Genomic DNA, 23,492 nt, shown 5'->3' with positions numbered 1-23,492 from the left:
GGTTGTGATATCAGAGAGGCGCCTGAAATTTCTGCCGTTTTTTGTACAACATGACGGGCTGTCAATTTTTTTTTTTTTCCCGTCGCTTCCCGGGGCTCAGTGAAGGGGAGCGACGTTTCGAACCGACAGGAAAGCCAACAACGGGGGCTCTGCGAGGCACGACACGCGACGTCTGTGTGGGCGGGGCCTGGCGTCAAGCGACCGGTACGTTCTCTATCTCCCGCCGCCAACCTTTTGGCCTCTTTGCTTCCGTCCTCAGCCAGACACGGTGTCGGCAACATTTAATCGGCGTGTCAGGAGACTTTTCCTGAGACGGCGTTTTAATGACACGCTAATCTTCAGGAATTCAACTCGGTCTCGGCGCCATCTCGGGGGGGGACGGCTTTTGTGAAGAAAAGAAATCACGCGCTCATTGGGGTGAGATAACGGCTGTCAGTCACCACGCCGGGCGGCGATGTCGGACGGATCCGTTTACGGCGCCCCAGGAGCGGATGAAACCTCGGGGCTTGTTTATGCAGATATGAAAAGGCGGGTGAATTAAGAGTGACATTTTACACGGTTAATTCACTTTTGCTCGTTACGGCGGAGGAAAAACACAAGCGCATTAAGGTGAGGCCTAATTGAAAAAGTTGAGCGCGCCGCCGGCAATCAATATTTTCCCGACGTGCGGCTTTGTGAGCGTAATTGTTGGAAAAAGAAAGGGGGGGGGGCAATTAACAAAAGGAAAATGAAAAGGTGACGCTCAGGAGCCACCTTTCATTTTCAGCCACCGTAACCATTTGGAAGTGCTGGGACGGAAAAAAAAAACAACTCACTGCCGTCATGCCGTTGAGCCGCTCCAGAGTTTGTCGCAGAAGCTCGTCGTCGCCGCTCTCGGCCATCAACTTGAGCGCCGGCTGCTGGAAAGCGGGCAGCAGCAGTTGGGCCACGCTTGGGACGCACTGGAGGGAGGACACAAAGATCAACGCACTCATTGCTCGTCTCTCGTCCTAATAAATGAGCTACCTAGCTAGCCGACAAGCTAATTAGATATCTGCGGGCCTAATGATTTTGCCCGGTTGAAATCATCCAATATTGGGCCAGGCTCATATAGAAACGCGAGGGGGAATTGAATCAAAAAAAGGACAGTCAAAGAAATGGCCACTGAGGCACATAATTCCTTTGAGAAGGTCTCCGGTGCGCCTGAGCACACGGTGTGCTGTGCCTGTGCCGCCGCTAGTAATATATGGCTATTACAATGCAATCTGACTCCTCTGCTCTGCTGGTTTCATTCTGCCGCATTCAAATTAAAGTGGAACACAGTAAAACGACCCCCCCAACACACACACACACACACACTGGTCCCCCCCCCCCCTCCTTCACACTTCTAATAGCAGACAGCCGCTCAGCAGCCGCTCGCCTTTTGGAGCCGAATAACATTAGCGCTAAACTAATATCACAGTCAGCTGGCGCTAGATGTGCCGAGCGGCGTGAATATGATTAGCGGGGCGTCGCGCATAGCGATAGGTTGGCTAGCACCTTTGCTAGGTCATCAAAGGAGAGACGCCGGTCCGCGCGGACGCTAAAGGGTAACAAATTCTGCCTCGCGACCGATCAACACAACTCGTGGAGCTTCACCTGCGGCGGGAGCTTGTGCTTGGTGTTGTCGAGGGCTCGCAGCATGCTCAGCACCTGCTGACCGAGGTCTACATCCACCTCGGGTCCCTGGCGGCGGGTCAGCATGGCGGAAGCCAGCAGGACCCAAGGGTTACGCTCCGACGTGGCCCTGGACACAGGAAGCCATCATGGGCCGCTTGCACACAAAAGTAGTCCTCTACGGACTTACACGTCTTCTTGCATCATGGGGGGCCACGCTTGCAGGAGCAGGACGAGCGTCTGGAAGTCCTCCCGCCGGCGCGCCGCCTCCAAAAGGTCCAGGAAGAGGCCGTAGCGCTTCTCCTGGTTCTCCACGTCTTCGATCTGCACCTGGTGGGAGATGGGCTCACGTGACCTTTCAAAACTTAGCGACCGAGCTACTTTACCAAAAAAAGCCCCAAATTATTAAAACAGCAGGAAACTCTTTCCAATTGTATATAAAAAAAAAAAAAGAAAAAGTGCACAGTACGTCTTCTTTAAATGTATGCTAATGCTCTTAAAGTGCTGAGGTGAGAAAACGGAGAAAAGATTCAAGAGTCTTGCTGCCCTTTCTTATTTTTTTTGTCGTTTTTTTTTTGTCCGAGCACTAATTTGGTACGCAGCCCGAGGACGTGCGGCGTCGTGCGATGTTAAACGAGCAAAGTGGGATGAAAGCGCGCATGCTAATGAGGCGGCTGGCGGAATTAAAAGGCTGAATAGAAAAATCAAAAGGAGACTTTTATTGTGGGGATAAATAAAGAAGATGCCCCGAGAATTAATGATAGTTATCAACGGCAAATTTGCGCGGCTCTTTGCTTAATTAGGCGTTGCCGTGATGTCATTTTCCGCCATCACCTGAATGTTTCAAATCCAGAAAAGGTCTATAATAATATCATCGGGACCATTATTAATTCATTCAGCGGGATTTTTATTTTCTCCGTGCAGCCCCCATCCAACACAAATCGACTTTCCGGGCGGGGGGGCGTATTGCGTGTCGGCTACCTTAAAGTTAAGGCCATTATCTTGTCTACTTGTCCTTGACCCGAAAGAGAGAGGCGGCATCCGGGTTCGGCGCCGTATCTCGGCCAGAGAGCCTCGGGTCTCTCCGCCAGCTCATCAATATTCATCCACCCGTTGCGGCTAATGTCTCGAGCGGCGGGCGGGAATGAAGTCGCGGAGGTCGGGCGAGAGAAAGAGAGCGGGCGGCACGGACCACGACAGAGGATTTGAAACAAAAGGGGACGACAAGGAGAGAGAAAATGAGGAGGGGAAAGGGCGGCCGCCGGTGGGATGTTGCGTTCTGGCGTGGCTTCAATCAGTTCGTTTTTTTTTTTTTTTTTATTTTGCTTTCCACCCACCAATGCTAATACACTTATGAGTAAGCATCCTGCTATATAAAAAATAAATAAATCATTTTCTCCACTTTTAGGTCAGAAACTGATATATTATTATATTCGTGTGGTGACATCAAATGTGAGCAGGCCAAAGAGGAGCTCAAGGTTGAGCCCATCCCAAAGTATCAATATTAAACACGTCGACTATATTTTAATCTCAAGCCCATTTGCGGGCCAGACTCCGAGCTGTCCTTCATCATGCATGCGGAGTTTGTGTTCCATGAATATTCCATCGGTGAAGGAAAAAAAGGTCAAAGAGAAAAGGAACGCAAACACGTGTGATTGCTCACGACTCAAATCTGGGTGGCTGAATGTTCCGAGCTCCTGTTTCCACTGATAAAATGAAATAAGAATGAGAGGAGCAGCCTGGTTGCCGCGGCATTGATTTTTTTTTTTTTAATGATATAAAATTGCAAATGAAAATGAAAACCTTCTTGGTGGATGTAATTATGCAAATTTGTAGCGCTCGCAATCTGCATTCATGTCACTTTTTTTGTCTGCTAAATGTCACAAACAAATAAATTGTTGCGCAGAGAGCAAAAGGCCGCGGCAAGAAAGAAAGAAAGAAAAAAAAAAAAAAAGCGCTTCCGTACTGACGTCGGTGACATTTTAACCGGCCGTGGTTATGACTAATCACTCCAGATGATGTCACAAAATCTATACCTAAATGCTAAATAGCGCCGTTGGGGAAAAGGGCCTCTCTGGTTTTCCTACCTGGGTGTGCTTGAGGACGGCTTGCGTCCTGTAGAGCAGCAAGAGCCGCATGTCGGCGTCGCACATGCTGAAGTTGCTCTCCAGGATCTGCAGCACGGCGATGCGAGGACGCACCGGCAGCGACGGCTCGCCGCAGAACGGACGCAGCCAGGTCAAGAGGTCGTCCGAGCTCACCGTGCTGTCGCTGGAAGAGTCGGGAAATCTTTGGTTTCTTTTCCATCCGTTGTTTTTTGTGTGTGTGTGTGCGCGACCTACCCCGCCTGCACGCTGTCGTGCACGGCCGTCGTTATGGCCTCCAGCACGCCGAGGGCCGCCGTGGGGTCGGTCACGACGTCGCCGCTGAGGGGACAAAAAAAAAAAAAGCACACACAAGGAGGAAAAGTAAAGAGAAAATGATGGCAATGGTCTTACATAAGAGCTCATTAAGATAAGAGGTGCAAATGAGGAAGCGTGTCAGGAGGGGACAAGCACTCAGGGAAGGAAATCAAAGACTTTACTTTCAGGGACACACTTCAAATTAAATGCTCAGCAAGCAAATCAATGTATTCAAAAAAAAAAAAAGGAGAAGCACCATTTTGGTCTTTTTAGCAAACTAGCGAGCCAATTAGTCTCCAGAAAAAAAACTGGAGGTCAAAGGGCAGGCTAAGGCTACCTGAGCTCAGCCACCACTCGGGCCACGGCGTCCTGGAGAACGCTTTTGAGCGACAGGTCCAGAGGTCCCACGGCGACGCACAGGAGCTGGCGGATGCTCTGGAGTGGCTGGCCGTCGGTCGCCATGGCGACCGCCAGTTCCCGGACCTCGGACCTCTCGGAGCGGGAGAGGTCGTAACGTCGACCGTAGTCTCGCAGCTGCTCCTGGGACGGAGTAGAAAGCGAAGCGAAAAGAGACAATGGAGGCTAAACGATGATGAACGCGCACAGCGCGGGGAGTCGCAAACGAGCGTCGCGTAGCAACGCACGGCAAATCATAACCTCCCCTCTGCCCGCGCGGCAGGACCAGTCGCTTAACGAGAAACGGCGTGACGGGAAAATAAAAAAATCAACTCACCTCCTGGCTGTCTCGCAGCGATGCCACAAAGTGATGGCCCAGCGTCTCCAGGTGGGCCTGCGATTGGCGCAGGTGGGCCAGCGCCTCGTCCAAGGTCACGCCGGCCTCTTCGCCGCCGCCGCCGGCCGCTTCTCCTCCTCCCCCTCCTCGCTTCTTGCTCTTCTCAGCCAGCTGCCGCAAGCTTTTGGTGGCTCGCCGAAGAACCTCGCAGCGCGTCGGGATGCTGAGCTGGAAAGCAACGGGAGGGAAAGACGCCAATTGTGAGATGGCGGGGGGAACGGCGGCGAGCTTAAGCGGCCGGCTAAAAGCGGGCTGTGATTGATTGGATCCACTGTGAGAAAGTTAACAATTCAAGAGGAAAGGAGACGGCCTTTGGCTGCTGCTGGGAGATTTCATTCCATTGAAAAAAACACACACACACACACACACACACACACACACACACACACACACACACACACACACACACACACACACACACACACACACACACACACACACACACACACACACACACACACACACACACACACACACACACACACACACACACTATCTAATGGTGTGAATGGATTGCAGCTTTTTTTTCCCCCCCAAAGTGCAGATCAGCCAAAATGACCTTGCAATAAAAGTGGAATTTCATGCGTTTAGCCACACATGGACAAAAGACACACACACACACACACACACACACACACACACACACACACACACACACACGCACTAGTCTCGCAGTGAATGAAAAATACAATTTTGAGAATGTCGACCGTCAGCGATGCAATGATGTTTTTTTTCCAGACGACCACACCATGTCGTGGTTCAATCAAATCATATAAACACACCAAGAAGTAAATAAATCACAATGCAGTCGAGTAACTCAAGGTTCGATCGTCGGACGCGCGGCGGGGGAGTTTAGCGACTGGATTTTTCTCGCCGCTCTTCCGTTCGGTCCCTTCTCAAGTGTCCGGCGGATGAGTAAGCGCCGTAACCGCCAGCTGAAGGTGAAACATTAAAAACGCTCAGACTGTGATGAAAAAGGCCAAGAGAACGCCAGCTTTTCCGACACTTTCTGACAAAAAAAAACATTACGGCGTGGACAAAAGGTCCGGCGGGCGCTCAGCTATGACCTCGCCCCTTGGCCTTGGGGGAAATAGAGCCATTTGTCATGTGTGTGTGTGTGTGGGGGGGGAGGAGGAGGGGGAGAGTCAAGCCCCCTCGGAGTTGATGGAGGAAGGCGTGACAGCGGGTTTCGAGGAGATAAAGTGCATGTTAAAGAGCGCAACGGGGAAACCTGCTGGGTGCTCCATTTTAATTGCCGCTGAAAGAGGGAGAGCCACAAATGAGCCCACTCAAGGGAGCTGCGTGGGGGAGGGGGGGGGGGGGGAGGAGCCACAAAGTAGAAAGGATTTGAGAGCAATTACCTGCTGGACGGCCTGGAGGGAGAAGGTGACGTCATCCAGGAAGTGGACGGCGTGGACGGGAAGCAGCCTGTCCAGGTACTTGGCGCAGGTGTCGTAGGCGTGCAGGTAATCCTGCTCGCTGACGGGCGGCCTCTTCAGCAAGTGGGCGTCGCCCTTCCAGAACAACTTACCGAGCCAGGCGGCGTGCACCGCGCTGGGGGACAACGTGGCCCCCTGGCCGCCGTCAACGCCGCCGGGCCTCGGCAACAGATGGGCCAGCTTGGAGATGGACAACACGTTCTGACTGGTCAGAACCGGTTCGAGAGCGACCAGCGGGTCCTGCGAGCCGTCCGTCAGCTGTCGGTAGTTTAAGCCTGCCGGCAAACAGAGGGAATTAAGTTGCTGTGTTCTCATAATTGCTTCGCACATGCAAAAAAAAAAAAAAAGTATGTAAAATGAGAGAGGAGAGGAAAAAATCGGATGGCGCTAGAAAATGGTTGTTGCTGGGCATGACGCGTGTTGTGACAGACGCATCCGTGTGGCGGCCTGTCTGAGCTTGAAATATTCAAAGCGCCACGCAGATCCACACACACACACACACACACACACACACACACACACACACACACGCAATTGTAGACAGAAGACGAGGCAGACGAGGTAGCGCTCAAACCGACGTCGAGCCGCCCGCCCGCCCACTCGCGCCTTCAACTGGTCGTCGGCATCACACTGTGAGCAAAATTGCAGACACTAATGCGCGCTTCCTGCTGTTCCACAATACCCAACGCTTCCTGTCCGCCCGCCCGCCCGCCCGCCCATCGAAACGCACTAGCTTGGCCCAACGATAAGCTCGATGCATTTTTAATGACGGCAGGTGGGGCGCGATGGGTTGATGCTCGCGAGTGACGGACTCTGCCTAGCGACAAGCGGACAGTGCGAAAAAAAGGATTTGTAAAATTAAAACCAAAAGCATTGTTGAGAAAACCATTCAAATGTCAAAACTAAAACCTTATATTTGAAAACTGATTTTAAGAAATAATACTTTTGTGTTTCTTTTAATAATTAAAAAAACATTCAAAATATTTGAATAAATAATCATTTAATTTGGGTTGTAATAAGACAAGGCAAAAGCCCTGCTTAATGATGAGGTGAAAAAAAAAAAAAAGTGTCGAAAGAACAGACGGCGCAAGCGAGGCATGAAAACCCCGCTGACCTTTCCGCCACGTCTTGAGAGACCGGTCGCCGCGTCAACTCGAAACTTTCTAGCGCACTCAAGCGGCAACGAGGTGTCCGCGGACGACCTCGGAAAGGACGTCCATTTTCGCTTTGGTTTGAATTCCTGCCGACTCACCGCTGGCCACGGCGCGGAGCTTCTTCAGCAGCTTGACGTGGCTGTCGGGCGCGACGGCGGCGGCGGAATGCGGCCGGCAGCCGGCGGCGTCCAGCAGGGTGTAGTAGTAGAGCAACCGATCCAAATCGCCGCCCTCCACGGCGGGCAGCACGTACTTGCTCATGTGTCCGTAAAAGGCCTGCGGCTCGCTCTTCAGCGTGGCAAACAGAGCCAGCGACTCGCTGCGGGATTCCACGTCCTTGGTGGACAGACTGAGGAGGAACATCAAATGAGAAGAGAATGACAAGAACTGCGCGTGCGCCGGCGTACCCGCTGTCTGTGAAGAGGAACTCCAGATGAGTCATGTGGACCTCCCACAGAGGAACACGGTAGCGTTTAGCCAACGACACCGAAATGCCGTACACGTTGTCATCCAGAGTCCTAAAAAAAAAAAAGGCAAAAAGGAGGATGGCACGAGTACGTGGAGAGGGTCGGACTAGTTTGACTGACTCAGCCAGGCCGAGGATGGTCTCCTTCTTGTAGTCGGGGTCGGAGCTGAAGCGCTGCACGTCCACCCCGCGGCCTAAACCTCGCAGCACCTGCGCCTGCGTGTAGTCGCTCAGCCGCTCGTTGTAGGCGTGCAGCTGCTCGATCAGCTTCTGCAGCTCCTCCGGCCAGCCCGAATACGCCGACACGTGGCGGGTGACCAGTCGGATCAGCTCCTTGGGGTCGGCCTGCCGGCGGGAGGAGAAGGAAGAGAGACTCAAACGGACATGTCGGCACAATTTGCTGATTACGCGGTTTTATTCTCAAGGTCTCATGTCTGAATCGCTCTGGGAACAAATAAACAAAAGCAAGGCTGACAATATGATTTTGTGTCAAACCTCAAATTTGTAATTCAATGATTTAAAAACTAAGTGGACCTAATATTGAGCCCTGTGGAACACCACCGGTACAATTTTCTTTTCTATACAACCCTCCACTCGATGGATTTTTGCCCTGAAGTGAATTAAATTTTTGATATGATTTTGTTTTTCTACAGCCTCAAGCTTTTTTTTGCAGGATTTTTTTTTTTTTTTTTGTGTGTCATGCTGTCATTTAAAGACAAACGAAAATTTGCTGCAGGGTTGACGGTGGAGAAGGCGCGCGGGGCCGATTGGCGGACAAAAATGCGCCTTTGGCTTATCGTCACGCCGCACGCGCCGAACCCGGCGAACCTGACAAGTTGGCCGCTTTTCTGATGCCTTTCATTGAAAAACTAATGAGGCTATTTTCCTTTTTCCTTCTTCTTTTGCCCCCAAAACGGCTTTGGGGGAAAATCGGGGACAGCGAGCGAAGCCCGCTTCTTTAATTCGGCTGCGAGGAACACATCAAGAGCGGCGGACTGAAAGGCAATTCAATACGGGAAAATACGCTAGCGAGGCGCCTTAACGGCCGCCGTCCCCCGGCAGGTAATTGGACGTCGGGAACACGGCGCGGGCTCCTCGTTTCTAATTCACACGAGTCAACGCTTGGACGGTAGCTCACCGGCCGGCCGGAGGAGCTGCGGCGTCGCTTTCGTCGTATTTGCATAAGATAATTATAGCATGAAGGGACTCGATGAGATTCCAGCCTCGGTGGTTCAAAAGTGAAGAGAGGGAGAAGATTGCGTGAAGAAAAGTGGCGAGAGTCACATTTTGAAGCCCTTTGCTTACACGACCTGGCCTTAGAACGGGGCGGGGCGTGTCGACTATGTGGAATTCGGAATCGTCCAAATCGGACGTTAATCGGCACCCGTGGCGACTTTGCTCACATTTACATTTCACGCAGCTCAAATAAAAAAAAGGAAGCGAGGCGGACACAAACCGCCTGGAGGGCTTCCAGTCAGCCAATGCGGGCTGATTTATTCCCGCGGCCACATTCCATTAGTCCCGCTGATCGATAGTCAGCAGAAAGATAAATACCAGGGTGAGGAAAGTTCTGAGGCGGGTTAGAAGCGACCGCAAGAAGGAGCAAGAGCGGTGAACCTGGTAGAGCGCGTGGCGCTTGTCCTTAAAGCAAGGCTGGAGGCGGCTGTAGATCTGCAGCGAGTAATAATAAGCCGCCTGCTGGAGGGACAAGGCCGAGCGGTGCTGCTGCTCGAAACAGCGGTTGGCGTCCAGGACCTGCACAGAACAGGTTGTGGACGGATCAGATCAGTACTGAAATTGAGCTGTGAGTGCTACGCTACGCTACGCTACGCTACGCTACCTGAGGCAGCGCCAGCAAGTAAGCCAGCGCCAGCGTGGCGTCCCGAGGAAAGGCGTCGTTGGCCAGCTGCAGCAACACTGCGGACGAGGAATACAAATGACAGCATCATTAAAAATCTCCTTCTTGACTTTGGATAGTTGGTCTGTCTTTTTTTTTTTTTCTGGGCATGGAGAGGACTCACTTATTCAAAGTACACGGCCACTCCTAACAAGTGCACTCCAGCTCACATGCATCTCAAGCCGACTTGGAAAGTTTCCCCCAGAATGCCAAATTAGATCCACGTCGGGATGCCAAGCCGGTGGGCGGAGCTAAAGCGCCCCTCGCTCTCTCTCTCCGACTTCCTACGACCTCGGCGCTAGCGTCGGACGAGCTACGCCTCCGAACGAGCCGATTACACGCCTGTGTCGAGGCGGCGATACTATCGGCGCGGGAATTACCGGAGGGATAAACACGCGCCTTGCCCATCCAATAGATAAGCCAGACTTGAAAGCCCACGCAAAATCAGTTCGCAGGGAAAAAAATAAATAAAATAAAAAGTAACTCAAGACCTTTTACCCTCAGTTGCGGGAAACAAAGTGGCCCCTTCCGTTTTGGCCTCGGCCAGTTTGCCGGTCCTCAGCAGCACCTCGGCAAAGTTCTCGGGGGGGACGTCGTCGTAGGACGAATACACGTTGTGATTCTGGGAAAGAAACACGCACAAAAGAATTGGGACATGCTTTGCAAAATAAAAATGAAGGTCAAACTATTTGTCTTGTTTCATGTTTTCTACTTGTGTCATTTCTTTTTATACAGCATCGCCTTTGTTTGTTTTTTTGTTTTTTTCTCCAACACGAAACGTCGCGCTGGATGTTCCGCCGTTGCGTCTCTTCTTCCTCTAACGCCGACAACTCCCAAATTGCTTTCGGCATTAAAATGACTTAGACAAATCAATATTAATTTATTCCCTGCTTTGGTTCTCCCTCCCCCCCATTTTTTATTTGGAGCTGTTTGAAGTCATCTGGAGGAGGAAGAAAATCTAATTAAACGCCTCAAGTCAAGAACCCACTCAGGCATATTTGCTGTAATTTAAGAATGTTGCCCGAGGCAAAGAAGGGTAATAATACGCGTAACCAGAATGTAACAAAAAAAAAAAAAAAAAAAGGCATTGTTGACGATAATGTACGTTGCGTGCTTCAAACAGCTGTCCCGACATGACAGCTTGAGGTGCAGCTGAAAAATTCCGTACAATTCCGCTTACCGGATCTACGTAGGGACATTCGATGACATCTTGATAGAAAGCGCAGCAGCCTTGACGTTCCAGTTTGGAATTCTCACTCGAGCGCTCGTCCCCGGCAGCGGCGGCGACGGCGTCTCCGCTCTGAGAAGCCGACATTGAAAAGTCAACTCGTTGATGTTTTAATGGACGGCGAGTGAGGGCGCGTACGTGCAGCGGGCGTAGGCAGTCCAGCGAGCGCTTCCACCAGCGGTGATCGCCGACGGCGCTCAGCACGGCCTTGGTGGTCAGACCCGTGGTGGTCAGCACCTCCATGGTCTTGGCCGTGGTCCTGTGGAGCAGCTCGCCCGCCGTCACCGCCTGGGGGGCCGCCGCCTGAATAAACAAGGACTCGATGAATACAAACATCCGAGTCGGCGAGTCACATTTGGAGGACGAGTGGGCTGGCGGCTCAACGTGTCATCAATACTTGAAACACACTGAAAAAAAAAACAACCACACTCCGAAGGTGAGAAAAGGAACACGACAAAATGACAACAGATCGCTTCAACAGCGGCCATCCAGACTTCAAACGTTAAGCTCATTAAACATTCAACGCCCACTCGAGACATCATCAAGTTGGCCCAGCTGATGGCCAGGAGAGAGAAAATAAAAAAGAAAGAAAAGCATAAATAATCCAAAGGAACCCAGGAACCTTAACACGGGATTTACACCTCATGAAAAATGCAGGAAGGCCGCAGGAAATCACACAAAGTAGGCCGTTAAGAGAGGAGGACCGGACCAGCTCATCAATCAGACGCTAGGGGGCGGGGCCAATATATCAAACAAACGCACCTTGGATGAGTCGCTCTCCTCGGCGATCTCGGGCTCCATTTGGTAGTTGACCGCCTGGTACAAAACCTGCGTAAACATTTCAAAGAGCGCCATAAAACCAAAGCGGATGAAAGAAAACACCGCTTTTGACTCTCCAAATGTTCTGAGCTGCTCCACCTGAGTCTGCAGGTCGCTGGAGGCGGCCAGGAGCGCGTTGATGTTGTCGGGCGGGCAGTGCGTGAGGGAGAAGGCCAGCAGTTGGCGTCTGGCTTCCAGCTGGCCGAAGCCGTCGCACTGGCCCAGCAGACTGCAAACGTCCCAGGCCGCCGCGTAACCTGCAAACACGGCCAACTTGCTGCTCAATTTTCTTTGCCAGCCAGACCAGACAGAACATAACGGTATGAAATCCCTGCGGGGTAATTGTGTGAAGCACACAGAAAACAATTACGCACGCCGCTGATCTATTATGTTGTCGTAATGGCTCTCCCGAGTGAAGCGTGCAAAAAAAAAAAAAAACGCTTGACCTTGAATCGGACCGACTAATTTTTTAAAACGCCGCCGCAGAACCGGAAAAAAAAACTGCAAAAAAGAAATTCAGCTCATTTTCCAACAAATCCCGACATGCTCGTGCGTGATTTGAGCTCGTACCGGCGGCCATCAGGTCTTGACAGTGGATGTAAGAAGCCTTGAAGTCCAGACACCGCAGGGCCTGCTCAGCTAGCAGGGTCAACACTTGGCCTTTGCGCGTAGCCTCGTCATCCCCTTGACACACACGCACAGAGAAAAATTATTTTGCTATCATCTCCATCAACACGCTAAACTCATAATCCTGCTCAATCACGTCCGACATCTGTCTCAATAAATCTCATTGCGACCGGCGAAGGTCACGGCGACGAGGCGGCGTATTAAAGGCAAATGAGCTCGCCGCCGCATAATTAAATATGGAGAAAGAAAGCGGGATTGCTTTCGCTGTCTGAAGACTATTTGTGTCCATCTTGGATAAAATGAGCGATTGGGCGCACCTGCCACTCGCAGGAGGGACGCCAAGTTGAGTAGAGTGGTGGATTGCTTGTAGGCGCTGGCGCAGTGGGCCACGCATTCCTCCAGCAGAGACAGACGATCCGAACGAAGACGCACTGCGAGAAAAGGGAGAAAGAAGGACGTCAATTGAAATAGTTTGAACAAAATTTTTTTTTTTGTTCACGTCGAGGCGAGGCGCCGGGGAGGATTCATCGTTTGGGGCCTTTAATTGTGTATTAGGTGCGTCAACCGGAGCTGAAAAGACCTTATCTATTATCAAAACCTTTCATTCACCATCTGGGCGAGCACGTGTGACAAGAACAAAATGGAAAAAAAAAAATATGTGTGAGTTGTGAGGTAGCACAATGGCGCGGCCTTGAGCTATGGAAAAAAAATAGCGCATAAACAAGATTTTCTTAAGCTTGGCTTTTGTCCCACTATCTGGCCTGACTTAAAAAAAAAAAAAAAAAGACGAGGCATCATCGAGGAGAGGTGTCAAAGATAAAATGGGGAAAGAAAAACAAGTTGAGCGTGGTGACCTGCTTTTTTTTTTTTTTTTACCTTGCAGAGGCAGAATGTTGACGCCAAAGTCCGCCAGGTGGCCGAGCGCGTCGATGAGGTCCAGCTCCTCCTGGACGGCTCGGGGCCGGTCGTTGATCAGCTGCAGACAAGCCCTGAGGGACACAATATCCCCCATTAGCATGCTTGCTAAGAAAAATTAGCATCAAGGTCATTCCAATGCAAATGAGTTGAGACGCTTGGACAAAAGTAGTGTTTTGCCACCATTTTTTTTTTTTTTTCACTGTTGGCAAAGTGACTAGCGAGGAAGGGCGTATCTTTATCGGGGTTGCGGTGTTGATAATAAAAGGCGGCCATTAGAGCGGCTGCTTTTTGTAGCGGAGCCAAACGAGCCGCTTCATCGGGGGCCCAATCAAGCGTTATTCAAAATGAAGGCCTCCGAGACCGGCGCGCTTTGCCCCAATAAACAGCGTTCCCACTTCACTCCACTTAGTAGACAAATTAGCCGCTCTTGTTTCTCTCGCCGACAGCGTGGATGAATAGAGAGGAAATTGCGAGGAAAGCAAAACGGATATTTGCAATGGAATGGTTTTTGCGTGATGCTCACCTGGCCAGGCCCATGCAGGGGTCGGTGAGCGTGGCGGAGGAGTTGAAGTACTCCCTGGCGGCGGCCAGAACCAGCTGCAGGCTGTTACGGTAGGCCACCTTGATGGCGTGGAGCTTCGCCGCGTCCTGGCTGACCTGCTAGGGGGCCCGAGACGATGATGACGGCTCACGCTCGGGAAAGACGAAACTCGCCTACCTCGGAGCAGTGCATCAGCTTTCCGGCCAGACGGACGTTCTCCGAGAGGCCGGAGCACAGGAGTGACTCCACAAAGATCTGCGCAAAAAAATATATATATATATCCATGAAGTGGTCCTTCAATTGATGGCTGGTGAGTATTTGACGGCACCTGGTGGCAGGTGTGAGCTTCCAGGCAGGTGTAGACGTTCTGCTGCATGTCCAGCAGGTCCTGGAGCAGAGCCCCCCACGCCGTCTCGCCCACGGCGGGCTTCCTGAAAACACGGAAGATGAGCCACGGGACTGCGCAATTGGACAACCGGCCTCGTACTTGCGTCCGGTGTGGCGACACAGCTTGACCATGAGCTGGTGGGCTTCCTCGGGGCTCTTCTGACTGCTCCTCACGTAAGAGATGGGCTTGCGCAGGCCGTGCTTCTCCAGAACCTCGGCCACGCTGTGGACAGAAAGCGGGCAAATGGAATTTCTGCGCGGTGAAGTTCTCCTCGTCTGCATCGGCAGTCCTCTGGCCCTCCCCGCGGTGCTCGCGTTGAGGGGCTCACCCCGAGGGGAAGCCCAGAGGAGGACGAGGAGGAGGAGAAGCAGAAAAAGAGAACAAGAGCAGCGCGACATGGAGGTGATTTTAAACTGCGGCAGCGCAAAAAACGCCTCGGGCTGTTTGAACGCCACGGGACCGCTGCCGCTGCTTTGATATATTGTGTGTGTGTGTGTGTGTGTGCGATGACTGTGCTTGCTGAATTTTTATTTTTTTTTTCCTCTTTCGCCGCTCTCCATCAGAGGCCCATTATGAGGGGAGGAGGGAACGCGACAGTACAAAGCGAGCATGTCGATTGCAACGCGGTTGCCGCTGTTTGGACTTGCGCAATCCGGGCCCAGCTGATTTTCCCCTCACGCCTTGATGAAAAACCAAATGGCAGCGCGTCCCAATCAATACGACCCTTGGGAAATACAAAGCATCCCTTCCGCATAGCCCAAATGAAAAATCCACTGGAACGTTACCTGAGGTGCTTCTCCAGTTTGTCCACCTGATCGTGCAGAGATGACGTAACGTCTGTCTCTGGCCTGCAAAATTAGAAAAACAACATTTTGAGAGATCTTTCTTTCTTAACACCAAGCTGAGCGTTTTGTCCGAGAGCCTGTCGGTCGCCTTTCAAAGCGCTACGAGGCTAAGCTAAAAATAAAAAAATCCCCCCGTGTCGCTCATTCTGGGTTAGTCGCCCGCGAGAGAGGTGACCCGCCACCAAGTCGCCCGAGCGCGTGTGGCCCCGCCCACTTTTCTGTATGTTCCTTTTGCACACGACTCGTTCACCTTCAATCCTCGTCTCCCTCGACCGTCCTTAAAGATCTACTGGCGCGTTTCGTTTTCCCCGTGAAACGATTTCATGCGAGATCAGGAAAAAAAATAAAAATAAAAATGAGCCCGGTCGGTGCGGTTTAAGTGCTCAGAAAAATCAGAGCCACTTAAAAGCTCGTCTGTGTGTGACGCTGAGTCAGAGCCTTTGTATGAAATGCCGATGGAATAATCAATGTTCCGGGAAAAAGAACATTTTACTGGCAATCATCATCATCATCATCGGCAAAAGTTGGATCACGTGTGCAGAACGGAAGACATTGGAAGTAGTTCAAAGGTGTGCACCAATTTTTGGAGTCTTACCCAAAGCCCCTCTGCGGCAGACATTCCAGGATATCGTAGCACAGGCTGAGCTGGTCATCCCTCTCGCTGCGATAGATGCACTCCAGCGCCACCGCCATCAGCTGGTCGGGGTCGCCGATCACCTTCTGCGGGCACTGCCAATAAAAACAAATGAGCTTTGACCGATTGATCGATTTAACAGACTGAAGTCACCTTCTCTGTCAATACCACAAACGGCCACCGTTGTTTAGTGGCGCTGTGGCGCAATCGACAACGATGTCCGGAATCATTTCGACTGAAAAAATAGCTCACGTCAGGTTTGGAGTGCTGGAAGATGATGAGCGGGAAGGTCAGGTCGCCGCAGGCCAGTCCCACCAGGAAGTCCCGCAGCAGCCGCTCGGCGGCGCTCTCTTCCTGTCGCTCGCAGCGGTGCAGGAAGGGCACCATCCACTGGAAGGCGTCTTTCACGTAGTGCTCCCTGCTGGACTGATGGTCAAAAAGACAACGATTCATTTCTAATGTTCTATTTTCTTTTTTTTTTTTGTGGGTTGGGGCAATCCGCCCGATTCCAACGATATAAAGCGACTGAAATACTTGACTGGGCTACTCCGTGATAAAGAAGCACATCAGATACAGGGAAAAGAGCTCATTTAATTGAAGAGCATACGAGCGAGCGAGCGAGTCTCGCCGGGGCAGTCAAACGGTTGTTGTCGCGGCAATAAAGGACATTTGCGGACTGCCCGGCGGCCCGCACGTCTGCTCTTACTGCCGTCCGTCCTGGCGGCTCCGCATCGGATAAGGCACTCCAAGGACACCCCGGTCGCTACGCTAGCTGGCACGGCAGCCGGGTTTTAATAGCGGGCTCAAATGAAAAGGGAAAATAAACTCAGCGGAACAAACGGCCCTCCACGCGTCCGTGCTCGGACTGACTAAGAGGAAAGGAGTCGCGGGCCTTACGTTCTTCATGAGCAGGCGCAGCTGGTCGATGCGGGCGAGCTGCTGCAGGTCTCGCAGCGTCAGGTTGCTCTCGTCCAGCGTCTCGTAGACCAGCGTCTCCAGCGTCACCAGGTCGTCGCGCAGCGGCTCCAGCCCGGGGACGGCGCGCTCTGTTCCCAGGCGCACCAACGACAGCGCGCAGTCCACCTGTCACGCCACGTTGATGGGATTTAAGCTTTTCACGAAAAAAAACAAAAAATCCAAACATGCTGCTTACATCCCTAAGGTTTTAGTTTTTTCATCGATATTGTTCCTTGATGAAAATGAAAAGAAACTTTTTCTTTTTTCATGGGGTAGGTATGAGGCCCAAGTGACTGAGGTAGGATCCTGAGGGCCTCCTCCAGAAACGTGTCGCGGGAAGCAGCAAAGGGAGATGAGATCTAATTAACAAGGAACGAAGGAGCGAATGAAAGAAGGCGAGCGCTGCCGCCGCCGCTGTGATTCCTGGAGATTAACAAATTACACTGGCGCCAGCGTGCGAGCGAGCGAGTAGTGGCTTCATCTCCCGAGGATGATGAAAGGCGCCATTCCCCACAGTTGCCTTGAAAAATGTGCAATGAAGCCCCAAATCATCCTCCACCTCCTCCTCCGTCGGTGTACGGCATTCAAAAAAAAAAAAAAACACTCGTAAAATTCAAAGTGGTAGGATCTAGTGTGCTCTCGGTTCCTCGACGTGGCACTAATCTTCGCTGCTCTTTGCAGAGGATAAAGAATAGATGACTATTCTTTTTATAGCGTGTTACCTGTCGGGAGCAGGATTCGATATCTCGAGCTCGGCTGCAGTACCAGTCGGTCAGGAGACGCACGGAGGGCGCCGGCGAGCGGAAGCGGAACAGATCCGGAGCGTCCTCGTACAGGATGTCGTTATCGTCAAACGGCTTCTGCTCCAAAACGGACCTGGACAAACACGAATGTTAATTTCATTGAAAGAATATGAAAAACGATGACCCAAAAAAATATTTCGAGGAGCTCACCTGCATTGGTCGGCCTCGCACCAGTCGGTCTGTCGGTGTCGTTGCTCGTCCCACGCGATCAGCGCCGGCTCCCCTCGCTCGTCCGCACTGAGCGCAAAAAGAAAACGCTGACACAGCAAGTCGAGAAAAAAAATCTTTTTCTCACTGTGTCCCATTTACGAGATATTTTTATTTACGGTTGAGTAAAAGCGGGGAAATCTTCTCCGCACTCATCCCAGTGGCAAGTGATCCCTCTTAAAAACCCAAACGCTTATCTTTCAACAAGTTCATTTCTGAAAGCGACAAATTAAAGCTATTCGGCTGGAAGGTCTTCTCTGAAAAGGAAAAAGCTCCTTTGAATGAAAAATAGAGGGCAAATATTCACGTGAGCGCAAAGATATGTCGAGAGAGCCTCGAGCGCCTTGGAGGAAAAAACAACAACAACATTTTAAGGCGAGCTTTTCTGCCGCCGGAACCTGATCGGTAATCACAATGGGGCTGCTTCTTCTTCTCCTCCTCCTCCCCCCCTTCCTTCTCGCTGGCGTACTGCAGTGCGGCCCAGCTGGCTCGTAAGCCGGGGGACCACTGGGAAGCGGCCCGCGGCGAGCCCGGCTGGCCGTGATGGATGCTCACTGCAGAGTCGCAAAAAAGGCCCCGCCTCCTCACAAAAAGGTGTGCAAACTGAGTCCCGATACTCACCAGACCTCAGGCAGTAAGACGGTGTACTCGTGCGGAGACGTGGTCTCGGGGAAGTTGGAAAGGATGACGAGTCGATGTTGGAGCAGGTCTTCCCCGTGGTACGTGAAGAGGATGTCCAGAGCTTGCACGTTGCTCTCCTGCGGCCGGACCGCAAGTCGGATGAGAAAGGCGCCGAGCTCCAAAAGAACTCGAGGTTTTATTTTACCCTGGCGTAATTTCGCGCCGACAAAACCATATTCTGACTACGGAACTTCTTGAAGAACTCGGCGTCATATTTCCGCTCGGCTTCGTGTGGACCTCCGAGTATCTCCTGTGGGGAGGATAATAAGACCGGCACGTTTACAGATAAAACTGAAAGTACAAAAGAAAAAAAAAAAGAAAAAATCATTTTCTCTGCTCTTTGGTCAGAAACTGGCGTTTTTGGTGAAACTTTCAACTGAAAACAAAATTTCAAATAAGGGGGCGAAAAAAATGGCGAGCAGCTTTTGAACGGGCCGTGCTCAGAGCCCGCCGTGACGATAAAAGCCGCGTAATATCATATTCATAGACGGCCGGGGAGAGCGGATGCGAAGGCGCAGCTGCGGTTGCCATGACAACGTCCGTCCGTCTGGCCGGGCTCTATCGAAGCGGGTCAAAATCTCATGGTGGCCCCGCTGGCGGCTTGAGAAAAAGTGCGCCGCCGTGTGCGATTTATGGAGCGTGGAAAAAGGTGGCGCCCGCCGTTCACATTACTCATCTTGAATCTCAACTCTCCCGCTTGATATACTTTTGGTGGCCCGGCCATAAAAGCCCATTTGTCGGCGAGGAGGGGCAACGTACAACTTTTCAATATTTCAGAAATGAGATTAGCGCGCTTCAGAGAGAATATCAATGAGAGACAGAAAAGAAAATCCCTTTCTTGCTTTGGGCGGGGTTTAGCGTCGCGCTCGAGAAGCTTTCGTAAGAGCCAGGCCGAGATATTCCACCCAGGGTTCCGGCGTCGCGCGGAGTCATCGGTAAATAATGACGAGGCGTTTGTGTGGACAAAGAAGAAGACAAAAAGCCCGGCCGCGACCTTTTATGCGGCAAAAAGGTCAAACCAATCAAGATCGGTTCTGCCCTTTTGCCATTCCGCAACGACGCCTTGGGGTTCGGCGCACGGTGTGAATCTTATTCACTGGCGACAAGATATACGGACAAAATGGAAATGATAACAAAACTTCGGATCGCAAAACGCTGTTCCCGCCTTACCTCGTACGTCGCCAGCCTGTCCAAATACGAAAGCAGCTTCAGTCGGCTCCGACACAACTCCTTCTGCTCCAGCGTCAGCCTGCAAAAAAAATAAAATTAGCATCGCAATCTGTTAGCATTGCTAGTTGGAAATAATTCCACAAGATGAATGATAACGCTGACCAGAATTTTTTATTATTTTTTTTCTTAAACGCCCCGCCAGGTGACGTATTGCACCCTTACCCCCGGGCGAAATCCATTTTCCGCGTAATTGAATCCCGGCCGTAAATTAGGCGACGGGGCGGCAAACAACAACGTGCTTTATTGGCTGCTGCGTTCGACATCCAATCTGGGGGCGGAGAATAAAAAACCGACGGCAGGATTGCACGCCGAAAAATAAAAAGACATTTGCGGAGAAGCGGCCACGGTGTGAGTGTGACCACATGAGACGTGACCCCTTCCCTTGCCGTCTTAATCCTTCATTACTATCGCCGCTTATCGGCCTTCTTCTACACACACTGCTGGAGATTAACAGCGGCTCATGGTGCGCGCCGGCTTAGCGCCGCTACTGCCGCTAATTACAGCCGTCGCTCGTCGAGAGGCCGCAAGTGCTGAGAGGCGGAAATTGTGGGCGCCGCAATGTGTGCGAGAGCATTTTTTTTTGTGATTTATGGTTTATGCAGCGCTGTACATTCAAACGCCGCCAGACTACGAGTTTATTAAAAAAATAAAATAAAAATAAATAAATCACAATACTTTTTGTCGAAAAAAAATGTTTGCTTGAGTGCGCAGCGGTTGAAATATTAAAGAGTAAAGCAAAAAGTTTCAGGCTTTATGGTTCTTATTGATGTACTTTTTAGTACTGCTATTATTGGGAATGAGCGAATGCGCCTCCGTGACTGCGACAAACTTCCTCGGGGAAGTAAAACAGCGACGGCGAAAGTGAGAGGAAAAAAAAAAAAGCGAGGCCATCGGGTCGTTTGTTTTGCTCCGAGGGCTGTCGCAAAATCCGTGTTTGCTTTCGTCCAATCACAACGCGGAATATTTTCAAAGCACGCCCGGGCGGTACTCTGAGGACAAGGAAAGCAAATACTTCAAGATGGTCTTTATTTCCGCACACGGAGCCGGTGATCGATACCGAGCCATTTACGTAACGGCGGTGTAGTTAAAAAGAAATTAAGAGAATTATTATCCATCTCTGGCCTCCGCCTCGGGGGGCGACGAGTTAGTCCGGGCGCGCCGCACACACGCGCGGGGAAAGTTGATGAAGAAGGCAATTCATTAGAGACCAAAGTGATTCCTTTCAATCCAATCAAATGTAGTTTTCAGGGACAGAATGGCGAGCGTGAAAAGTGGGCCGCTTTCTGCGGGGGCGCCTTAGCGCTGAGGGTTAAGTGGCCAATAAGCGGCGACAATGGCGAGCATCCGGCTGCGGGAAAGAAGAAAAAAAAAAAAAAAAGTACATTTGCAAGCAAATGGATTTTTAATGAGTGCCATTTATTTGGGCGTGTTGTTGTTTTATTTATTTATTTTTTTATCTTTGGAGCATTTTAATTGTGCGTAATGCGCGTGGGGAGGCCTCGATGGTACGAACGGATCTGCACGTGGAAGAGGTGATTAGTGGCCGCTGAAGGCTTTTTCATTAGTCTTTCGCCGGGCGCGTAACAACAAAGGCATAAATTACAGCAAGCTGATTAGCCGCTAATCTCGGCTGGCGCCGTGGCCAAGTTCTCTCGTCTTCGCTAATGTACCCCCCTCTCCCTCCCGACGCCGCGTTTCCTCCCACACCTCACAACTAATACGAGAGAAACGGAGCAGGTTGGCGAGCCCGCTTAAGCTGACCTGCTGAAGTCGACCTTGTCAAGCAGCTCTCGTTTCCTCCTTCTCTCCTTCTCCGTCTGCACCTCCGCCTCCTCCTCCTCTGACAGGTCCTCGTAGGGAAGGTCGTCCAGGTCCACGTCGCCCGGCATGATGAACCTGACAGGTGTCGAGGGCGCGGGTGAGCTTTTGGACTTTAATTTGACTGAAAAGGAAAGCGGCGGCGGCGGCGGCGCACCTTCCCCCGTCCTCTCGGTTGCCGATGGCGACGAGGGCCTCCAGGTCGGTGCCCTTCAAGCCGTATTGCAGCAGCTCCTTGGCCGCGTCCACGTTCTCCGGAACGCGCTCCACGCACTCGTGCAGGACCCACGAGCGCTTGCGGATTTTGCTCTGGGGATAACAAAGCCAGAAGAAGAGATGGTCTTAAAAAAAATAATTAAAAAAAGAGTCAAAAGATGCGTCCCACGTACGAGATAATCTTGTATGGAGGCGATGCTGACTGTACTCTTCCTCCACTGCCTCTGGTAGACCAGGTCCGAGTCCAGATTATACGCGTGGGCCAGAGACAGGGCCTCGCCGTATTCTTCATTGTCGATCTGTTGGATAACAATCCAAATCAAGAACTTACATCACAGTGTAAACTGTTAAAAAAAAAAAAAAAAATCATTGAATAAATAAACAAGAGGGGACTGAGAAACGAGCCTTGCGGAACGCCACAGGTCATTTGTAACATTCACATAGAGCCTTTCCCGAAGGTGCATATTTCCAAAAAAAAATCATGTATAGTGGAATATACATCATTACATACTACACAAGCAGTCGGTGTGGCTCCCTCAACAAAGGACTACAACTTCTACGTCCTTCTCGATATATTAGCATACGTTAGGCACAGTGGTGGTGGTGGTGGTGGTGGGGGGGGTGTCAGGTATGAACCAGTAATAGGCATCAGCCTTTAAGTTGAGATTTAAATAGACGCCCTTTGTTGGCGACGCAGACGCTGCTTTTAATGTCCTATCAATGCCTTCAAAATGATGTGATTCGACAATAACAAGCCCACGCATACACACACATATATAATCTATATACACACACAGTGTATCCATCTCAGTCTATGTGTGGGAGTACAAAGCAGCCACATTAGCCAGACTGCACATCCTCGAGGGCAGCGAGAAGCCCGCACATTTAAAGCTGTCGTAGGAGGACATCAAAAAACATTTCGCTCTCGCCGTTTTGGCGCATTGGCCTAATGAAAATGTCGGCAGCCTTGGCAGGGAGCGATGGAGAGAGAGAGAAGGACACACGTGCTGAGAGAAGAAGGTCCGACTGCAGAGGAAATCCGTTTCCTGTTCCAAATATATCATTTCAAAAAAAATAAAAATCCCATCTGACTCACTGGTTACGAGGCTCGCAGCTAGCTCACAAAACTGTTGAGTAATTTCAAAAAAATAAAATAAAATCTGCCATACAGTCAGCCCCCGATATCGTGAGCCGAGTGGGTGGGGGAGGGGTGTGTGTGTGTGTGTGTGTGAGGGGGGGGCAGCAATCTGCAGCCGGTCTGGGCAGCGAGTGCTCCAAAGCGATAGTAATAATGATGTATGACTTTTAACTGTGGGCTGTTGGAATTTGATGGGCAAGACTAATGGCCGCCAATGATGATGACAGTGATGAAGGCGCCGCTGGATGCCAGCTCATCAAAATGACTGATGAGCTCAAACTTGGTGAAAGTGAAGACAGACCGACCGACCGGCCGGCGCCTTTGCCGCTATTAGAAATAGCATTCTCTTTACCTTTCTCTGGTAGAGCTCCTCAGGCGTGGTGGACCTGAGACTAACCAGCCGGTAGTTCTTGAGGACGGTACGGGGTCGCTTGCGAGGCGGCGCGAAGCGCTCCATCTCCGTCACGTAGTAGAGGCCCTGCTTGATGTAGCCGAAATAGCGCGCCTTAGCGGAGGACTCCTCGTCCGAATCGGAATCTCCGCCGCCGTCGTCGCCGTCCTCCTCGTCGCCGCTCAAGTTGCTCTCCAGACGTCCGCGCTTCTGGGCCAGCTTGACCTCGCACTGGCGGGCAAAATACAATGTTCAGAATGGCCAG

The 23,492-nt window shown here is 51.3% G+C and overlaps 1 protein-coding gene across 2 annotated transcripts in view; it reads right to left on the bottom strand.

The window, feature by feature from the left end:
• nbas (NBAS subunit of NRZ tethering complex) overlaps positions 1-23,492 on the bottom strand; it is a 31,533-nt gene that overhangs the window by 2,009 nt on the left and 6,032 nt on the right. Inside the window, exons 15-52 of one of the 2 annotated variants that reach the window (XM_085937811.1) lie at positions 23,189-23,458; positions 21,872-21,997; positions 21,640-21,791; positions 21,426-21,560; positions 19,605-19,683; positions 18,580-18,684; positions 18,375-18,511; positions 17,697-17,783; positions 17,466-17,619; positions 16,684-16,869; positions 16,039-16,212; positions 15,748-15,881; positions 15,093-15,155; positions 14,407-14,529; positions 14,248-14,350; positions 14,097-14,174; positions 13,902-14,038; positions 13,337-13,449; positions 12,778-12,891; positions 12,404-12,517; positions 11,933-12,090; positions 11,777-11,842; positions 11,153-11,317; positions 10,967-11,086; positions 10,285-10,408; positions 9,730-9,806; positions 9,507-9,644; positions 8,011-8,234; positions 7,831-7,941; positions 7,522-7,772; positions 6,192-6,544; positions 4,771-4,998; positions 4,375-4,577; positions 3,978-4,061; positions 3,723-3,906; positions 1,826-1,965; positions 1,618-1,765; positions 816-941 (exon numbers count right to left, since the gene is read on the bottom strand). In XM_085937811.1, coding sequence (XP_085793937.1) covers positions 816-941; positions 1,618-1,765; positions 1,826-1,965; positions 3,723-3,906; positions 3,978-4,061; positions 4,375-4,577; positions 4,771-4,998; positions 6,192-6,544; positions 7,522-7,772; positions 7,831-7,941; positions 8,011-8,234; positions 9,507-9,644; positions 9,730-9,806; positions 10,285-10,408; positions 10,967-11,086; positions 11,153-11,317; positions 11,777-11,842; positions 11,933-12,090; positions 12,404-12,517; positions 12,778-12,891; positions 13,337-13,449; positions 13,902-14,038; positions 14,097-14,174; positions 14,248-14,350; positions 14,407-14,529; positions 15,093-15,155; positions 15,748-15,881; positions 16,039-16,212; positions 16,684-16,869; positions 17,466-17,619; positions 17,697-17,783; positions 18,375-18,511; positions 18,580-18,684; positions 19,605-19,683; positions 21,426-21,560; positions 21,640-21,791; positions 21,872-21,997; positions 23,189-23,458 — 5,484 coding nt within the window. The remainder of the gene's footprint in view (positions 1-815; positions 942-1,617; positions 1,766-1,825; positions 1,966-3,722; positions 3,907-3,977; positions 4,062-4,374; positions 4,578-4,770; positions 4,999-6,191; positions 6,545-7,521; positions 7,773-7,830; positions 7,942-8,010; positions 8,235-9,506; positions 9,645-9,729; positions 9,807-10,284; positions 10,409-10,966; positions 11,087-11,152; positions 11,318-11,776; positions 11,843-11,932; positions 12,091-12,403; positions 12,518-12,777; positions 12,892-13,336; positions 13,450-13,901; positions 14,039-14,096; positions 14,175-14,247; positions 14,351-14,406; positions 14,530-15,092; positions 15,156-15,747; positions 15,882-16,038; positions 16,213-16,683; positions 16,870-17,465; positions 17,620-17,696; positions 17,784-18,374; positions 18,512-18,579; positions 18,685-19,604; positions 19,684-21,425; positions 21,561-21,639; positions 21,792-21,871; positions 21,998-23,188; positions 23,459-23,492) is intronic. The other variant, XM_085937812.1, reaches the window with a different exon arrangement.

The sequence above is a fragment of the Syngnathus leptorhynchus genome, chromosome 18 (genome assembly GCF_054491065.1).
Source record: "Syngnathus leptorhynchus isolate UIUO chromosome 18, UIUO_Slep, whole genome shotgun sequence".
Classification (NCBI taxonomy): Eukaryota; Metazoa; Chordata; class Actinopteri; order Syngnathiformes; family Syngnathidae; genus Syngnathus; species Syngnathus leptorhynchus.
This window is presented reverse-complemented; position numbering and strand designations above follow the sequence as displayed.